The 21572-nt window shown below is 38.9% G+C and overlaps 1 protein-coding gene across 5 annotated transcripts in view; it reads right to left on the reverse strand.

Moving 5' to 3' along the window:
- HIF1AN (hypoxia inducible factor 1 subunit alpha inhibitor) overlaps nucleotides 1–21572 on the reverse strand; it is a 143615-nt gene that overhangs the window by 41378 nt on the left and 80665 nt on the right. Inside the window, exon 8 of one of the 5 annotated variants that reach the window (XM_072131380.1) lies at nucleotides 10286–10304. The exons of 3 other annotated variants lie outside the window; for them this stretch is intronic. In XM_072131380.1, the coding sequence (XP_071987481.1) occupies nucleotides 10302–10304 (3 nt within the window). In that variant the 3' untranslated portion in view covers nucleotides 10286–10301. Of the gene's footprint in view, nucleotides 1–10285; nucleotides 10305–14495; nucleotides 14583–21572 lie in introns of those variants that run through there. One more of the 5 variants, XM_072131379.1, reaches the window with a different exon arrangement.

The raw sequence follows: 21572 nt of genomic DNA on the forward strand, positions 1-21572 counted from the left end.
TGTCCACCAGGTGTCGCTGCTGTGCTGAAGTCCGTTGGAGTTCACTGGAGTTCACCATCCATTGCTGGGTGCAGGTAAGTCCATGTCAAGCGACACGTTTTTAAAAAAAATATGGCAACTTTTTCGAATCTGTCGGGTTTTCTTACGGCCACCCCCCCCCCCTATTTCCATCGCGTGCATGCCGGCGCCACAATCCGAACGCGTGCCCCGAAATCCCGGGGCAATTCAGGGAAAATCGTTGCAAAAAGGTAAAATTCGGGTAACCCCACGGAAAAACGCGATTTGGGCCCTTAGTAAATGACCCCCATTGTGTTGTGTACGTCTTATACACAAGGAAATATTGTGACCATGGCTGTGACTGAATGGCTTACACCTATATTACATATTGACACAAGTGATTTTGTTCTGTATTTACCATTCTTGGTGAACAGTGGAGGGAAAAAGCGGTACAAAAAATGCAGTGCATTCATGAAAATGAGACCAAGCTATTTAAAATCGCTGTATGAGAGGGACCTAATTGGTTAATGACCTGTGCTGCAATTACAATGCGGCAATTTTCATGGAGCTATTTATATTTTGATTACAAAAAATTGACTTTGCCACTTATCATCTAAATTCATTTAATCATGTACCAAATTATTTGAAACGAGTTTCTTTTTGTGTCTTTTGTTAATCTGTTTCTCCAGGGCTTTTTCTTTCCTCCAGAAATTTAAACTTCTCCTGTTGATATTTGTTGTCTGTCTTAAGTGCTGCTGCTTGCTGCAGAGCTGTCCTAATATGTTTAATGGGCCATCAACTAGTTTCCTACATGCGAGGAGAGGAAAGATCAAATAAAATGACTGCATTTGGTGAGAACATTAAAAACCAAAAGTACAGAGGTGGGAGGGGGGGGGGATCTTTAAAAACTTTTTTTCTCTTTAACTAATGAGATGTTCTGAGTGATCAGATATATCAGGATGGTGCTGAGCCGTTGGGAGTGCTACAGGACACCAGTTCATTCTCTTTTCTCTTTTTGTTCCCTCTTTATGTAATAAGGTAACCATGTTGCAAGGAGAGGATTGGAGGTTTGGAGCTTGGTTGTTAAGAGATTCAATGAGCTGTGACAAATATATTCAAAAGGTGCTTAAAACAGACAAAGCCGCTCTCCGAACATACATATGCAGACACAAACACACAAAGCAGACACATCAGGAACCCACACATTGTAAATTTGCACTTGTATACCCAGCGAATTATACAAAAACATACACATGGATGGTTTCTAAATGCATAGGGGAAAAAAGATGAGGGAACATGGAAAGATACAATGAGAAAACGTCAAGACTGTATCTTGTTCTTTTTTTATTCAGTCTGATGTATAAAAGTGCAGAGGTTGGATGCAGAAACTGTGCTTATCTCTACATACTGATAAAGCTGGTGACAGACAGGCATCTGGTGTGGTCTGGTAAGTTCCGTGTCATATAATACAACATTTGTTGCGCTATAGAAAGCTACAACCTTCGGTATATTCACACATAGCAATGAAGTTTACAGAATCCAGAAACACACTGTAGGAACAAAACATTTAAAGATGCAGAACTGCTTAGGATCTCACCAGTGATGTAGTGGATCTTCCTGGGTTAGATGAGCTATTTCATCTACATGCCACTTATAAATCTTGCTATGCATAGAGTGAAAACTATGCAAAACCCACAGAGAATACACGGTGAATTCCGCCACAAAAATTGCATAATTTGCTGCAGTTTTTAGGCTGTGAATTTCAGGATAACCGTATGTTATAGAGTATAAATAAAAAATGTGCTGTTAAAAACTTAACTCGGCTTATACTATAAAAGTCTATGAAGTCTATAAAAATACAAACTCTGTACTCTGAAGAAGTTCCTCTTCTTTCTTGAGATGCTCCGGCTCCATCTCCCTGTGTGCTGGCGTCGCACATACACCATGTAGTCAGAGTGTGTGCGGCGATGTCAAATGGCGGCGCACACACCATGATGTCAGCAAGTGGCTGACATCATGGTATGTGTGCGACGGTAGCGCACAGGGACACGTAGCTGGAACATAGGCTGTGCATACCTCAGGTCAGGGAGCTGGCTATTTTCTGGACTGGCAGGCTATATACTAGGGGGCATGGGCTGGCTGGCTAAATATTAGGGGACAGGGGCTGGCAGGCTACATACTAGGGGGCATGGACTGGCTGTATACTGGGGGCATTGGCTGGCTGTATACTGAGGGCATGAGCTGACTCGTTTTATACTGGGGGCAGGGGCTGCTGGCTATATACTAGGGGGCATGGGCTGCTGGCTATATAATAGGGGGCATTGGCTTCTGGCTATATACTAGGGGGTTGGTACTGGCTAAATACTGGGGAGCATAGGCAGGCTGGCTATATACTGGGAGCAGAGGCTGGCTGGCAATATACTGGGGGCATGGGCTGACTATATACAAGGGTCATGGGCTGGCTGCCTATATACTAGAGGGCATGGGATGGCTGGCTGTATACTAGGGGACATGGGCTAGCTGGCTATATACCACAGGGCATGAACAGACTGGGGGAAGGGATTGGCTGGCCATATACTAAAAGGCATGGGCAGGCTAGCTATAAACTGGGGCAGGGGCTGGCTATATACTGGGGGTATGGGCTGGTAGCCTATATACTAGGGAGCATGGGCAGGCTGCCTGGCTATATACTGGTGGTCAGGGGGCAGGCTATATACTCGGGGCCAAGGGGCTGGCTAGCTATATACTAGAGGGCATGGGCTGGATGGCTATATATGAGAGGCAGGCTGGCTAGCTATATACTGGGTAGAGGTTGTGACCAATGCATTGCCCACCCTAGGCTAGTACTCGAGTCAATAGATATTTTTCAGTTTTTTGTGTTAAAATTAGGTACCTTGGTTTATACTCAGGTCGGGTTATACACAAGTATAAATTGTATATACTGAAAAATCTGGTACATAGGTGCTATAGTTTGTCCACCCTCAGTAATCCCAAACACCATATGTGGAATCATACTGCAGTCTCCAGGGCAGCCACACTGGAAAACGGATCTGAACTTCTTTCTCAATTATCTTTCTTGACCAGCACCAGACATTGATTAGATGAGGTTACTGTCAGACCCCAAGCAATCTGATACTCATGAGCCATCCTATGCATCTCATATAAATCTATGTTGTGCTTTTCCTCTGTTATTCCTCCTAGAGTAAATTTCCAATTAGTGGTTACAAACTGTGATGTGTCTCCGTACAGCCTACATGCACACGGCTATTGTTTTTGGATGTGTGCTAGCCGTTACTTACGTCCCCATGTCTTTCTATAGGCTCACACACATAGGGGGACATTCATTATTGTTGTTACGCCATTTTTGGTTTGCGACAAGTACACCATATTTATGATGTGTGGGCGCTACAATTTAGCATCTTTTCCACTTACACATTTCTGATGCTCATATGTTCTTCTTAGGGTGCGTCAAAAATACTAAGGCCGTGCGCCACAATATAACATCAAAGTGACCACACTCCTTGGACTTCAATGTATCTTCCAAAATGGAAAAGAAGACAAATTGTGGGATGAGCCTTAGGTATTAATATCCTATCCATTGGATAGATCATTAAGGGGGTTGGTCACTTTAGCTCATGTTTATGTAACTGTGGATGGTGGGATATTAGGTAATATAACAATACACATCTATTAATTCTTTGAAATTTTTTTGAGATGTAAAGGGAAACCTCCTGTTTTTTTACCTTATCAGCCAGACATTCCTGTCCATAATATGGCTGTGTGGAGGGTCATGTGATCTTTATCTGTCTATAAACAACAGCCCTGCCATGACCTTATAATATGAATATAAGATCAAGCTCCAGGCAGGGCAATTGCTCACAGTCAGAGATCACATGACCCTCCATCTGCAGTCAATTTTATGGACAGGAATGTCTGGCTGAAGAGGTAAAAAGAAACAGGAGGCTTCACGTTACATATCAAGAAAGTGTTGCAGAACTTCTAATAGATGTATTTTGGTAAATTACCTCATATCCTGCCCCCCCACACTTACACACACATTACAAAAAACATAAGGTAAAGTGGACAACCCCTTTAAATCCTTTTGTTGATGGGAAAATAAACCAATGTATTGTGAATAATACCTTTATTGGAGCACAGAGGCTTCCTTATCAGGCAAGTCACCGAATGCAGAAGCTCGCCTGATGTTTTCCCCTTGAATTCTACAAAATGATGCCCTGGAGTAGCATGTGAATGACAATATCATGCTGCACAGAGGGCCCAGTCCTTGTATTATTTCAGTGCTACAGTATGTTGTAATATACTTATTTTTCTCCACCTATTTACTTAAAATAACCATCAATTTCATTTATTCATTGCTACATTTGGGTTTTAGAAAACCTTTGGCTGTATTTTTAACCCTTGCACTAATGTACCAACTTGAAATTCCCTTTTAACAGAGAGAAGAACTTAACAGAACCCTGATACCATATCAGAGAGGAGCAGATGGAGGCCAGCAGGGGACTTTGTCTTCGCTTGCCACAGTTTTCCTGTAACAGTATGTTTTGTATGCAAGATGTCCACAAAATATGTTTTTCTTGATTAATATCTTTCATCGTGAAATATGCTGATTGCCAAATATTTTGTTAAAAATCATAGAAAAAAATATGCATAGCTTTCCTCATTTTGCTGAACCTCACCATATGATTGTCCTAACAAAGAGGGGGAAGATATAAACATAAATTTGACAAACTGGAATTATTGCCAAGAAATCTACCATTAAAATCCATCATGATAAACCAGGGACACTTACTCATAGATCCAGGCCCCGTGACTGTAGTTATATTCTTAAATTTGTTATTCATGGTCTTCCTTCTAAAATCTACTTTTAAAATTATGCTGAGTCTGAAGGGTTTTGGGGGTGTTTCTAGAGCCGGTTTGTGCTGTTTTTAACAGTGTTTAGGTACATGTCTCCTCCCCTTACCATATCATGCTGCGACTCCTTCTGTAGAGGTGACATCAGGTGGAGGGAGGGGGAAGTGCAGAGGGAGAAGGAGGGGGGGTTGGGAGGGGTTTTTGGTAATTCCTCTGTATAATTTTAAAAGTTGATCTTAGAAGGAAGGAGGTCGTGGGTAACAAATATAAGACGATTACCACAGTCACAGTGCCTGGATCTATGAAAAAGTGTCCCCGGTTTATCAGAATTGATTTTGATGGTAGATTTCCTTTGACTTTCTCACCATCATTCAAGTCTGTTTGATATCTATGTGTCAGTATTGCCAGATAAAGCAGCATTAAAAATGTAAATGGCAGACATCCAGGTGACTCCTGGGTGATCTCTTCTACCCTTGCTTTGACTTCTATCAGTGTATTGGTGGATGAGGCCAATGTTGTGAGGTTTTTACGTGAATTTCTTTTGTGTCAGAATAGGGCCTTGTCATAACAGAGACAGACGTCAGAAAACAATGACTATGAGCAGCCACTTTAAATCCAGGACTCTGTAATGCAATAGCCCACCCGCACTGGATTCCACGTTAATTATAAAGCAATGAATACATCACACAATCCTGGGAAACTTTAGGCAGAAAAAAAAATACCAGCTCAGCTCTTGGACAATCATTCACAAAGTTTGACATTAAAAAGTGCTGACAGCAATAAAGACAGAGAGAAGCTTTACTTTCATCTCTCTAAATAACCTTTAGGTCGTACAAGTCTCTTTGGCTCAACCTCCCCTACCAAAAAACTTCTTGTGTTTTGTTATTAAATAGAGATTCGGCCTACACATTTCCCTACCCTATGACTCCCACTCTGTAGCAGATAAATACTTCTTATTATGGAATTATTACAGTATTTTAGATGATTTAGCAACTTGGGAGGTAACATGGACAATATTTTACAATTTTATTCATGTAAAATACTACGTATGAAAAGAGCAAAAGTTCAACTAAGTTACCCATTAAGATGCCAGGGGTCTTCAACACAGGGCAGAAGGAATAGCCAACTCGTGAGCCCTTGGTCATTTGTCAGCCCCTTACAGTGGGGTTTCTCTATCATCGCAGTTACTGGACACCCAAAATCAAATGGAATGGGACCAACAAAGAGGCGGTGAACACATATATGGACAATCTCTTTTATATATATATGTATGTATGAATATATATCCTTCATGAAGACCCACTACAAAGAGGCACACCGACTCTGCACTGCCGACAGATGCCCAAGACTTTTGATCTACAGTCAATGAGATAAAAAACATTTATATTTGTCTCTATTAACACTTAAAGTTACTGTAACATTGTGTAGCTTTTCTGATGATCTATGCAATATAGAAAGTATCAGAGGAAGATATTAAAGGGTTTGTCCACTTTCAGCAAATAATTGATATAGTATATGTAAGGAAAAGTTCTACAATGTATCAATATACCTTCTGTATCAATTCTTCACAGTTTTATAGAACTCTGCTTGCTATTCTGCTATAAAAAGCTTCTCAGTGGATAGAAATCTGTCCCTGTTCCTGCGATGGACACACAGGTGCATGACTGTTATATCACACAGCTCGGCTTGGTTTTTCTCCAAGTCCTCCGGTTTCTCTGGTAGGCTGATTAAATTGTGAGCTCCATGGGGCAAGCTCTGTGCAGCGCTGCGGAATCTGTGTGCGCTATATAAATAAAGGAATTATTATTATTACTCTCTGTGATACTTACAGCTTACAGGGGCATAACTTGAGGGGGTACAGATGGTACAGTCACAATTAGGCCCATTAGGTGTCATTTTCCAATATGAGAAGACTAGTACTATAAACCATACATTCTAGTCGGGGGCCTAACACCAATTTTGCACTGAGGCCCATCAACTTCAAGTTACACCAGTGATGGCTCATGCACTTGCATGTCCATCACAAGACTATGGACATATTTCTATCCAATAGAAGTGAACAATGAAGCTTTCTATAGAAGGACAGCAAACAGAGAAATCTAGAAAACCATGAAGAATTGATACATAAAGTATATTGGAAATTTCTATAATCTTTCCTTACCCAAACCATTTAATTTATTTGCTGAAAGTGCACAACCGCTTTAGGTAGGTCATATTATTAGGTTAATGAAATAGTTGGCATGTACTGTAATGTGCACCAAATGTGATTGGCAGCGATTGCAAGCCAATTTTTTTCAGCTCCTAGCTCACTTCCCCATTTCTTTCTATAGGCTCATGCCCACAGCTATGGATTATGCGGGTCTGTATACCAGCCATCAGGTAGTCTTTCTCTATTGTCATCAGAGTGTGAGCATAGATGATTGACAGGCCGCAAACAAACACCATCTATTCATGTGAATGTAGCCATATACTGTAGCCTCAATGTACATATCCAGTACAACTTTTCTAGTGTATCCTTTTCAGCATTAATTTCCATTTCCAATTTTATATCCATCCATGTCAGCTCTGTTCAAAGTACTGCTCTCAATCCATGTTATACACATAAACTTGGGACCTATGATTATGTGTTACTATTTGGTACAATACATACAACCATAGGGATAATACACCATGTACACTCAGCTGCTGCCCTGTCACAGACATCAACAATGACGGACACAATGGGAGCAGGAGAGGCCAAGTAATGCTTCACCGTGTAGATTCCCAAGCTGTGCAACTTTATTATAATTTACAGGTTGAGAATGGGTAGGAGGAAAGGATGATAAGAGTTAATGTTTGAAAACTAGTCTTTGAGGATGGGAGTCTCCTACAAGTGAAAAGAAATACAGTATAATTAAAATTGATGTATCAATTTCACAGAAGGAATGCAACATTAATCAAAAAGCACATGTTAAGGGAACAAAAAAGAAAAAAAACGGGAAGAACATGGTCTCTGGTGCAACGCTCCTCCGAGTGAGGATGGTGTTTGTTTAGAATATTTTCGCTGGTTAGAAGAATTACGTTGGAAAGTTTTATGAAGAATTATTTGTGTTCTTATAGCTTTGTTTTGGAAGTCAGCTGTTTATAGAAGTAGAAAGGAGATGATTTGGGCAATGGAACCTAAATGCAAGTTCTGCTTTCTTATTAAAGTTCTCCATTTAGACCTTGATCATAAATTAGATACTGCTTTTTATTTAGCGTGTAAAAACATTTGTGAAATAACTGCAGAATAAATTATGTGACGAGGATCTCATTTTAAAGGTAAAGATATAAGGTAAAAGTAGTAAATCAGTATATGGAAAATGGGTTCCCTGTGGTGTCTTTCTAAAGAAAGTTACTGTAGTCTATAGTTTCCTTACTGAAAAAAAATACAAAATTCTTCTGTTTCTCCCAAAAATGTTCTATTTTATTTCAATGCAGATATTTGTGCACCAGAGCTGCACTTCCTTTCCTTGACTATTATTATGGTCACGAAAATTACACAAATACAGGCAGTCCGCGGCTTACACACAAGATAGGTTCTGTAGGTTTGTTCTTAAGTTGAATTTGTATGCAAGTCGGAACTTTATATTTTATAATTCTAATCACAGCCATATTATTTTTGGTCTCTGTGAATTGCTTTTAAAAATGTTGGATTGTCATCAGAACCAGGATTAATAATAAAGCTTCATTGCAGACAGCTATGATAACCGTTATAGCTGATTATTGTAGCCTATTGCTACAGTAGTACAGTAATTTACCAATTACCAGAGGTCCATTTGTATCTAGGGGTCCTCTTTAAGTCGGGTGTTCTTAACTAGGGGAGCGCCTGTACATTACTGTTAACTCTCTATAGAAAGAATAACCATGGAAATGGTAGACATAACCTATACTTTCTCTGGCTTAGTATATAAAAGTTTTTTTTCCACCAATCCATCAAAAAAAAAAAAACCCTGGCAGGATGTGGCAAAAGGAAAATAAAAAATAACATACTGTATACTCAGGCTTCAAGTATCCTAGAGAGTCACTGAAGCAAGAATAGTGACGAGGGACCTGGTGCCAGAAAAGGTTGTGTATATTTTATTATTATTCCCCTGCCGTGGATTCCAAGGTGAACCTAAAAAAAAAAACCTATACAGTGAATAGGTCAAAGCTACATAGTACATACCATATTATTCTCTGCCCCACTAAGCTTTTTTTTTTTTTTTTTTTTTATTAATTTTTTTCATTTTTCCAATAATATAATACATGGCATCTTTTCACATTCAGCCTAAGTCAATATTACAATGCATCATTACATAGCATCTTGCAGCTAACAGCATATCCTTAACTTCCAGACAATACAAGCCATCAATTTATTACAAAGGATATCAATGTATATGTTCCCCCTCTCCCTCCCCCTCCCTCTCCACCCTCTATCGATGCTGGGGATGTCTGCACAGTCATAATAAGGAAGCAGTGGGGTAGAGGATAAACCTCTAAAGCCTCCACTGGTTCCAGATTTTATTAAGTCTGCTGCCTTTCCTATATCGTTTCTCGTAGGCGCATTCGTACGATTTTATATGATGTACTAAATTACTCCATTCATTTACTGTTGGGGACTTGTTATCTAGCCAATGTTTGACTAATACTAGTCTTGCAAGGAAGATAATCTTTAAGGCCAAGTCACTTTTTAATCTATCGTCTAAAGAGATCGGGAACAAGCCCAAAATCCCAAACGTGGCGACACGGGGAAACGCACATTGAAGCTGATCCTCCAAATTCGTGAATATCGCCTCCCAATAGGAGTTGATCTTCGGACAGTCCCAAAGAACATGTAAAATATCGGCTTGGGGATTCTTGCACCTCTTACAGTTAGCATTTTCGCTTAAGCCGGCTTTAAACATTAAATACGGTGAAAAATAAATTCTATATAATATATTAAGTTGTGTACATCTATGATTTAAATTTATCGTTGATCTGACCACATTCCTATAAATGTCTCGCCATTGTGCCGCTGTGATAAAGCCGACCTGTTTTGTCCATTTCTCTTGGCTTACGTGACTACAATTCTGATCAATGATGGACCTTAGTCGGTGATAAATATTAGATAAGTTGAGCCCCACTAAGCTTGAAAAAAAAAATACAAATACAAGAAATTCATTAAAATGCTGAATGATTGGATGAGTTTGGCTAAAATGATTTTGTTTGTATCAAGACACCAGGAAGTGAAGGCCATCCGGTAACCTGGTCGACATCTATTTTAGCGGAGTACAGGTTTGGATAGGAGTGATTATCAGTTTCTTCCTCTTTGTAGCCCACCAGTGAACAATTTTTACCTCCGAAAATCCATTTTTTCTTCTCAGGACTGCAGATAACTTATATATGGTAGTCATTAGGCAGGACATTTTTCTTCACTTTGTCAGTCATCCAACTTACTAGATACATGGAATAATAGATAAAACGTATGTGTATAAATGGCATTTCCCTTGTTTTTAGCTTTATGCTATTTATTCAAGTAGATCTGCTTCAGAGTATTCATATCTAGTCTGACTGCAGGTAAAGATGAATTTAATGTATATATCGATGACTATGGGTGTTCCATCTATCCTAGTGACACCAGAAACACAACATAGGCCTCAACTAGGCAATGTATCAATTCGGTCAAGTACTCCTCCTCCCCCCCAAGAAAAAACAATAAAGCATTATTAAGTTCACAGTTTTATAAATTATTTTATAGATTTAGAATGCAGATACTTGGAATAATGTGTATATTCTAGCCAAGGCACATCTCTTTTCTTATACAGAGATATAGTCTTCAGATCACATATATGTATACAGTGAGGCCACTTTCATTATTTCTGTCTAAAGTAATCCATATGATAGTAGGTAAAAGATCTGACATTTTAAAAAATCTGCTTTTTATAAGGTAATTATCATTATTATTAATATTATTGTAAGTTGCAGTGCTGGATGTATGATGCCAAATACCAACTTAACCTGAACTACAAAAGAAGAAAAACTTGATAACCTGATAAAATAATAATACACATATTTTAATAAAAATGCAATATAATGATATACCGTAGGTAAAAAACTAAAAAATCGGTTTAAGGTCATCTGTATTATTGACAATGTTTATATTTCATAAAGAAAAAAATTCTAACATAAAATAATCAGGACACTTATGCATTTTTATCAGTCATATTTTGCAAAAAATAATAACTGTAATAATGTTCTTTATTTTCGCTTTAGTCCTGCATTATGACAATAGCTCATGCAACAATGTAACAAAGCAAAGAGAGAGCTCTAAAGCATATTTTTACTTTATATACTTAATTGTTTATAATTTTATATATATATATATATATATATATATATATATATATATATATATATATATATATATGTATATTTATATACATACATATATACTAAATATTGGGGAGTTATAATACTATCCATAATAGTTTCAATGGTATAAAAGCAAGAAAATGCTGTCATCTATATTATGATTGGTTATAATTGTAAAATTTTATTTGACTAATAACACCAAAAAAATATTGTAAAATAATTTTTGTAAATAATGAAAACAATATTACCGTTAATCGTAAACTTAACTTTCTATAACAATCTAATAAATTACATATATATTATTCGGGATGAATAACAAGCTACTAAACAGGGAATATTTCATAATATTTTGCATTTAATTTTTTACATATCTTTGTAACATGTTTCATTTTTATTATTTAAGACAAGGATATATAACTTTTCTTTACATTACAAATAAACGGCCCACAATTTATGCTGAAATAGGTCATAAGTGTATAAAATTTCAAATTTTTGACTGGATATGGATAGACATTTTTTTACGCCAATAGTTTCCATTTAGACAGTAAGTAATGGCAATGTCTGCTTGCTGCCCTATACTGATTCAAGAAGTGCAGAATGGTTTGCTCTTGGTGTAAGAAATGCTATAATGCTTGTGAGTGTGCATGTGTTTTCCCTTTGAGATTCCAAGCTCCCCCTGAGTTTTTTTTCCATGCCGAACGCTGCAGTCATTCTCCACACAACTGTGGCTGCTTATTCAGTCGCAAACGCAGATCAGTCAACTGATTTTATGAATCAACTACAGAGAAGCGAAATCTCTTCATCTATAAATTAGGAATACTAAAGGGAGTGGAGGGTAATGAAAAAATATGTGGATTTCATCGAATTTAAATACGCAATGGAAAATGCTCACATCTCTGCATTCCTTCAAGGAGGAGAAAAAAACTTTTGAAATGAATATTCAGGTTTACATTCAGAGAAATAATATTCCAGTTATATCCTATTAGTGGAGATATTATACAAAGACGTCACAAAAGGAATTCATAAACATATATATGCTCAAAAATAATTTCCCCAGATTTTATTAAATGGAAAATAAGTCTCAGAGTTAAAAGTGCTTGTGGCGGATTCTTTTTGATGTCACATATTGAAATCCCTTGGACCAGGGTTTTTTTGGACCGGGGGAAATTAAGAAGCTTAACAGCTTTTCTTGTCCTCTGAAGTGCCTGCTTGAAAGGCTGCCTGCTGCCTTGTGTGTGGTACGTTTCTCCTAACATCTAATCTGGGTCTTTGTACTGCCCTCGCTTTTGCCTAGTTCAGTCGGATGCAGCTGCTGCTTCCCCAGCGCAATGCCATTGAAGAACTAAAACAAAGCATTTACCAGTCTGGACTTCCACATTTCATTCATGGGTTATTATCACATACATTTACATTGAGATCTATTATTCTATATATCTATTATTAATCTATATTGTATATTCTATCAGTATTATCTGCAGACGTGAATACCTTTATAGGAACTGTCAAATTCACGTCACTCAGTGGCATTCGTGTTGTGGCTTGTTTGTGATGTAGAATATATAGTTGGTTTGCCAGTTCATGGTACATTACTTGTGAGTGCAATACTGATGCGTTGAGCTAAATTTTGCCACTGTTATATACGGTACAGAATTTCCAATTTCTTCAAGAAACACTTAAAATTAAATCTACCATCAAAATCCCAGCATGACAAACTAGGGACACTTACTCATAAATCCAGATACAGTGGCCCACATTTATCAAAAACAGTGCAAATTGCAGTACGTGAATTTGCCTTTGAAATTGTGGCGCCCGTTCTTCATGAACCGGGTGCTCCCTGCACTGCTCTGACAGAGTGAACCAACTTTTTTAAGTGAACGTTTAACATGGGGTATGCAACACAATTCTGTCAGACTTTGTATGTTAAATGTGGTGCACCGTCCAACTGTGCACTGGAACGCCCATTTCAGTGCAGAATTTTGTGTTGCGAACACTTCATAAATACATGTACAAGTAGTTTTCACTGAAAAGAATGTGCAAAGTCAGACAGAAAATTGGCGCATGGACTTTAATAAATCTCGGCTTGTATGTGGTCATCTTCTTATATTTGTTATCCATGACCTACTTCCTTCTAAAATCAACTTTAAAAAATTATGCTAATGATACACAAAGGCTCTGGGGGACAATAACAGAGCCCTTCTGTGCTGCATCTTCACGGGTTGTTACGGGTCGGAAACTTCTTCTGCCTTGAGATTACAGCCGGGAGAGGAGAGGGAGAAGTGCTGAGGGAACAGGGGAAGGGGAGACATTGAAATAGTCTGTGAAGCTACAGGATGGATGAGGTCATGGATAACAAATATAAGAAGTTTACTACAGTCATGGGGCCTGGATCTATGAGTAAGTGCCCCGGTTTATCATCGATTTTGATGGTAGATTTCCTTTTAAGAAGACATACTGTATTGCAACTATCCAAAGTGAGAACTATATCAAGAATTCAATATCAAGAAGAGTTGGCCTTCTCGTCACCGTGTCAAAGTTTTGTTCCAGAGGAGCCCTTCTATAGGAGAAAATAACATTTAGCCTTTCCTAGTCTTACCTATCCATTATCTATGAGTTAAAAAAGAAAATAATTCCCAGAGAAACTCCTGATAATTGTTCTATGTAAAAACAATCATCTGTTAACAGCACATGGATAAGCAGGGAATGTAAAGTTAACATAATAGAACTGCATGGGAAAGAACAATGAAAGCAGTTATAATTCATCCCCATAGTTGGCTTGGCCATGAAGGCTTATGAAATGAGCACCCGAAAATGTGGATAATTTATTAAGAAGGGTGTTTTCAATGTCAGTCTTAATTTTCCCCCTGCTGTTGCAATGCTCTACGCATTTACCCGGGAGGCTCCAACCTCTAAGTCACAAAGTATGTCTGACAGATAGACCGGACCTGGCAGAGATTTCAGGTATATTTCCTGCCAGACACTACAGTAAATATGGTGGGGCAGGGTATTCTTGCTCCTCGCATGCTGGGCGAAATTCCCACAAAACTGTCAGAAAAGGGTCCGCCAGATGCATTGTCCACCAGAAAACTGTCAGACCAGGTACAATAAATCTCCCACAATGTGCGATTTCAGAAATTGGTGCACAACCCCCTTATATATAGAAGCAGAAAATGTAATAAAAATGTAAAAATAAAATAAAATAAAAACACTGCTGTGTTAATTCTCTGCTTATTTATTTCCAATTCTCTGATCAATTACCTGTCTTTTAGATCCTGAGGGTTATTCCTTTCTGGTACATAACCACAGCAGCCAATCACTGTCGAGTTGCACTGTTCCTACACTACTGAACCTCGTTCCGCACTGCTCTGGCCACGACGGGAAATAAGACAAATGAAAGTGATGGTAGGACAAGCCATTACCGTTGAACCTGTCACAATAGTTAGTTCAATATTCTGCCAACCACATATTCATATTCAGCAACTCTCCTGCAAAGTTTGGGTACTGTATGCCCATCCCATAAAAAGGGATTACCAAAGTAGTTCTAGAGATCTACTCCCTGCTCCATGAAATCTTGGTCGCAGGTTTGGTATTTTTTTTTGTGTAGTCAAAGGCAGCATAAAAGAGATGTACATATAACATAAATGATCAATTGTAGTAATAATTCTTCAGTATCTAAGTTTGCTGGACATTTTGTAAAATCATTGCGGACATATTTTGTGAACTTGACTCTCCCCCCAATGACTTTGTTCTATGCTCATAAGTAGAGTTTTAGTACTTGTTTATAGTTTTTTTTTTCCTCATGGGGATATTCTTTAAGACTAAAGAATAAATCTAAACACACATCAAAATAGTAGAAATGTTTCTGGTAATATCTACTGCCAGGTGGTTAGTCCAAGGCCGTGTACCCCATGGTCAGAACTTCCGACCTGACAGTAGGGAGCCAAATTGGAATATTGGGTGCCTAAACCAATGGCCCTCATTGCTCAGGTACAATGGAAGCTAGAGATAAAAAAAATCCCAAGAGTGTCAAAATCTGTGAAGCAATGTCTATTACAGGATGAAGAGTTGAATATGGTGGATGTGGCAAAAGGTTCTCTTTGATAGGGGTCTTGCAATGTAAAATAATAATGAAGATTTCCTCATTACAAAATCTGTAGTTCTCTGTAAGTTTCCTATTACACACTAATACATGTACTATATCTAGCCAAAAACAGTAAAGAATGGGTGCCTGGTGCCAAAGGATGTTTCTATGACTTTGTATTTCCATCACAATTGCATTACTTTTGGTTATTATAGATATGTTTTTCACCAAAAGGCAGGCCTTACTCATATGTCTTACTATTAGAGTTGCAAGGAAACATGAACAATTAAAATAAATTTACTATGCCACTGCCCAAATCTCTTCAGCTGCTGGAAAGCACTTATACAAGGCCCCCTGTGATCTTGGAACCTGAATACTTGATTCAGATTTAGAACTTATTAGGCAAAAAACACTATTGGAAATTTGTCAGATATAAAACCCCATAATGCTATAAATAAATGAATTATAATACAACTCAATGTCATTAGTCACAAAATTGAGCTTAAATAGCTTGTTTTTATGATTCACAAAATGTTATCGGCTTTCTAAAGTAGGTGGAGTTAACACCACGATGGCCACCAGTGGAAACTACAAGTCCCATGATCCTTTTGTAGTCAGTAACTCCTCCTCCCTCTTCTGCTCTGCTCCCAGTGATGATCTAACAGACTGTCCTGCTCTGTTACAATAATAATGATGTCTAACTGCCATCACTGCACATTACCTCACTGAGGTGATGTCTCACCACTACCAACTACAGCCAAACATAGTGATGGTCACATGACCTCCCCTGGCAGGTGCAGGACGTGTGATGTGGACATGTGACCAGTGACCATCTTCTGTCCTGTGTCTGCTCCACACTCAGAAAATCAATGGACTGATTAAAGTAGCATTTACATTCTTTATTACAGTGTATTTTCAGCAGGATATTTCTGCTAAGGGGAGCAACATTTTAAATAAGCACTAATTACATATTTGCTTATGTATTAATGACCTATTTGTATATGAATTATGCTTATTCCTGGAATATCCCTTAAATATGGCAATGGATCATATGAACCATTTCCCCCCTTCCCAATTTTTACATTTTACATTTTCATGAGTCTCTCTCCTTGCTATAGGGTTCATTTATGTAGACATCATAATATAAGGAGATTGCTATATGTGATGTATTTTAAAGGTGCCTCTAGCAGCAGTGTAATAATATAGTATCAAAAAAGAGTAAAAGGTTACATGTAAATGAGCAGTAAAAACATGAAACTTCTGAAGTGTCAGTTCACACAGATCTAGTGACAACTTCTAGATCCAATTGGCTGCTTAGCCTCGAGCTTCCATTTCGGAGTCTTCCTTGGTTGATAAAATCATAACTTTCTACTCTGCTCATCACATTTCCCGCTTTGTTTCCATATTACTGGTTCGCTGAAACTCCTTAGGTTTTCTACTGCTAAGTTAATTTACCATTTAGCAAATTGTCACAGGTTTATAACCAGCCTCCTGCATCAAAATATAATGTTCACACTGAAACACTGTCAATGACAAAGTTGATGAAGGGTTGTTTGATTTGTAGTGGAAAGGCCCAAAGGATTGACTTTCCAAGTTTTACTTTTTCTTATGAGCTGATATATAATATCACAGAGAACCAGAAAAAAAAGTACAGTATTTTTCGGACTATAAGGCGCACCGGATTATAAGGCGCATCATCAATAAATGCCTGCTAAAATGTCTAGGTTCATATATAAGGCGCACCGGATTATAAGGCGCACCTGATTATAAGGATGAATGACCAGCACGTGGTGACTATAAGGTGCACCTTTGATTTCTGAGAAAATCAAAGGATTTTTTGTGCGCCTTATAGTCCGAAAAATACAGTATATGTCATTTGGAAATGAATGTTACAAATAAGTTACACTCTTAACGGCTATATGACACATACACACTTTATCAATCCGGTATATTTAACAAATAGATGTCAAAACTGATCCCATAGCATTCTATGCATTCTATAGGATCTGTTCTATCACAGACTTAATGGTATTTATGGTTTTTACATACAACTATACTATGTCTATGGGTGCTTGATGGGTGCATATGTCCCCATTAGGTCATCAGTTGTGTCCTGGTTCAGACTTCAATATAGCATTACACTTCACTTCCGCTTCACCTATTTACTACAGTTGAAACCAGAAGTTTACATACACTGTATAAAAAGATACATATGCATGTGTATCTCACAATCTGACATGAAATCAGAATAAACCTTTATTTTAGGTCAATTGTGATTACTAAAATTAATTATATTTGCCAAATGAAATTTTAAGGCATTTTATTACTTTCCGCAAAGTTAAAATTTTACATACATTTCATTAGTATTTGGTAACATTGCCCTTATACTTAATGACTTGGCTCAAATGTTTTGGATCTCCTTCCACAAGCTTCTCTCAATAGTTGGTAGGAATTCGGGCCCATTCCTCCTGACAGAACTGGTGTTGCCACGGGTGTAGCCGTCTTGCCCCTGCTTTTTTTAGCTTTTGCCCATAAATTTTCAATTGGATTGAAATCAGGGCTTTGTGATGGCCACTTCGAAAATTGGGGGTCACTTATCTGAGGCTTTTCTCTATTTTTTCTCTTGTATTTGCAACTTTGTGTCTAGCAAAGTAAGCTGAGCCAGAATTTTTCAGTGTTGTGTCTGATATATCTTTAAAATGCAAATCTGGACATATGACAAAAATAGCCGCCAAGTTGGCTTAAACCGTGGTAAAAGAAACACACAAAAAATCACCACACATGCTATATCACTCTCTAAGTTTATTGAAACAAGTCCAAAAAACAGAAAAAAAAATGCTCAAATGGCATGACACTCACTGACTTTATTATCCTTAACCCTTTTAGGTCCGGCCAACGTTAATATATGTGGGCCCGTCGTATTACACAGCAGCACCCCCATAACTTCACTGGAAGGTAGCGGTTCAGTTGACATTACAGCTGGGGGCATTTTAAATGCTCCCATAGCTGTCATTTGGCAATATGTTTTACAGTATATTACAGTATATTGTATAAGTGTCACGGCTGCCCCTGCGACCCATGCCTTGGGTCACAGATGCACATGTGTGCCCCTTCGTGCCCCTGCAGTCCGGCCACTGCGTCTCTCACCTCTCCCGGCTACAATGGTGTCTCCTGTGTGCGCATCCCAGTCTCCTTGTGCACACACGCTCCTGCTCGATGTGATTTAAAGGGCCAGCGCACCGCCGATTGGTGCTGCTGGCCGCCTGCCCTAATAAATGGACTGCCTCTTCCTCTGCCTCCTGCCGGATCTTTGTGCCTTGTGCCTGAGAGAAGGCTTTTTATCCCAACTGTTTACTGAATTCCCGTTGTGACCCCAGGTTCCATTCCTGACTCGCTCCTCCGCTACCTGCCTTGACCTGTTGGCTTGCTCCTGACTCCAATCCTGTGCCGCCTGTCCTGCTCTCCTGCCTGTCCCGACCACGTTCTGTCTCACGATTCTGTACTTCACCTTGTAGCGACCTGGTGGTACCATGCTGCAGCAGGTCCCACCTGCTTTGCGGCGGGCTCTGGTGAGAACTGGGTGCCACAGGTGTTGGTTTACGTCCCCAGATGTGACTGACAATAAGTGATCGAACCCCTTAGGGTTTAGTTTAAAAAATTGCGTCCCAAAATGTCCAATCTATCAAAATATAAAAACAATTATTCCAGGCAGCAAACCCCATAATCCAAAATAGCGCTTAAATGTCCAGATTCAAACATTCTCACAATTTTTGTGTAATAAGACATAACTAAACTAGCTACGTTTGCTATCTCCACCATCAAACTGCTGCAAAGAATAAATTAGAGGTGTCACCTCGACCAATCACTGGAAGCTGTAAAATAAGGACCATCAGGGGTTATTTTGCTCATTCCACCACATTTGCAATTTTCCAGCTTCCCAGTACATGATACATAATATTAATTGGTCACATGATTGATGCGCCACAAAAAGAGTTGCATGCGCCAGAATCCTAGCACAGACACTTCTTAAATACCTTTGCAAGCCGTGCAATCCCCGAAAAAGGTGCACAGTCCAATGAAAATGAGCAGCGCGTCGCTTAGTAAATGAGCCCCTATGTAGATATGAAAAATATGGATACCACATGGGTGTCTGTGTGCTGTCCATATTGGTGGAACCGTTGCTAGGTACCGCAATCATGTGACCACTGAGGACAAGTTGGTGACATCACACTTTCATGTGGAGGTAAGGTAACTCTGAGCTATCAATATTTTAATACTGTATTTTGTCATTTAGAAATAATAATGTCCTGAATTGCATAATATTGCCTTTGCGGCTGGACGGGAAAATTAGATTTTTTTTTCAGCTGACCCTAAAAATCTTGTAAGGATTCTCTTACACTGCATTGATGGAGGCACTGTTTCGACTATTACCTTTTTATTCTTCTTAGATAAGCAGTATGGCAGTATGGCTTCTTAGATATAATGCAAAGTTTTGCATTCGTTTTCAAAAGTTTGTTTGGCTATCAAAAGAATCTGGCTGAGCGTACCATAAGAACATGGTTCAGTAGCTTTTCTTGGCAGTTCCCTTTAATTTTTTCTGTCTGTTTATTTGTGAAACATCTAAGCTTCTTCGGTGGTCATTGAACATAATGGGAAGTACGGGAAAGGCTTAATGTCCATCACCTAATTATCACCTGTATTACACATAGCAGCGCACTACAATCCCGCATATAGTAGCATCCCCCACACGGAGGATAATTTCACATAAAAGTTTAGCTCCATGTCAGGTGAAATTACTTCTTACCAGGGAGATTTATCATCATTGCCTAATTCAGGAAACAAGACATACGAGTTGAAGGACTTCCTATTATAACTACAATGGTGTCTTTTTATCCTTTAGATAATGATTAATTTAGGTAACCGACATAAAATATAATACAGGTATCTACTATTGGAATTATGTAAAGGATTAAATTCTAGCTATTAACCATAAAAAGGTTCACAGTCCTTTTCTGTTTTTTAAATTTGTGTTTTCACCTCACACCTTTAAAAATCCATAAGCAGTTTGCAGCGCTGTATGAGGGCTTGTTTTTTGCAAATTGTACTTCCTTGTGACAGCATTCAATATTCTATGCAATGTACTGGGAAGCAGAAATAACATTTCAATGTGATTGTCAGGTTCTTTCATTAAGATCCATTAAGACTCATTTTCACAAATTTCTCATTTTTTTCTCTGGAGCAGGGTCGCTGTGAAAACCCAGTCTTCACAAATTCTGAGTAACACACTTAGTACTGAATAGGCCTGGAGGTTTCAATAATGTCCATGTTCTGCTGTCGTCACTCCACCTCCCCGTTACATCATGTGGACATAATGTGGACCAACTGGGGCATTAGTCCTGGGCATTTTTTCTTGAAGCTAGCCTTACCTCTTTGGACTGCTCCACATTCCAGCCTTCCCTCCATTTTATCATAGTTTTTTGGTTTTTAACTGTTATTTATTGTTCTTACTTGATAGAATTCACAGCTTGGCCTATGGCGGAATTTTACTCTTGCAGTTAAGCTCCTGACTGATCAACTAGGTCATGCCGACAAAGGAGGCGGGGCCTTGGCATGCAAGGTCAGCGTTCCCCATTTGCTACATTATGTTGCTTTAAATAAAGCTATGGCCCCCACAGTGATAAAAAAGGCTGTTTATTTTCTTCAAAAATATGATTCTTCTCATGGTGTCAATTTATTGGGGGACATGTGCTGTGGCTACCTATCTATTAGGGGAAATGTGTTGTGACTACCTATCTACTGTGGATATGTGCTGTCACTAGCTATCTAATGAGGGGACATGTGCTGTGGCTTGTGTTAGTCATGATTTATGGCAGCGATCTGCCTGAAACGCGTAGACATTTTTATGAATTGTCACTTGGGTTTCGTATCTACTGGATGGCTTGTGCTGTGGCTACCCATCTAATGGAAGGCATGTGCTGTGGCTACCTATGCAATGGGGAACATGTGTTCGGGCTACTTATTACTGGGGGCATGTCCTGGGCTTCTTATCTACTGGCGGCATGTGCCAAGGCTACCTATCTACTGGGGGGGCATGTGTGGTGGCTACCTATTTACCGGGGTGCATGTGCTTTGATTACCTATCTACTGGGAGTCATGTGCTGTGAATAACAATCTACTGGGGGGCATGTGATTTGGCTGCCTGTCTACTGGGAGGGCTTGTGTGAGGGTTACTTATCTACTGGGTGGCATGTGCTGCGCTACACACAGTATATAC

The sequence above is a fragment of the Engystomops pustulosus genome, chromosome 11, assembly GCF_040894005.1.
Source record: "Engystomops pustulosus chromosome 11, aEngPut4.maternal, whole genome shotgun sequence".
Taxonomy (NCBI): Eukaryota; Metazoa; Chordata; class Amphibia; order Anura; family Leptodactylidae; genus Engystomops; species Engystomops pustulosus.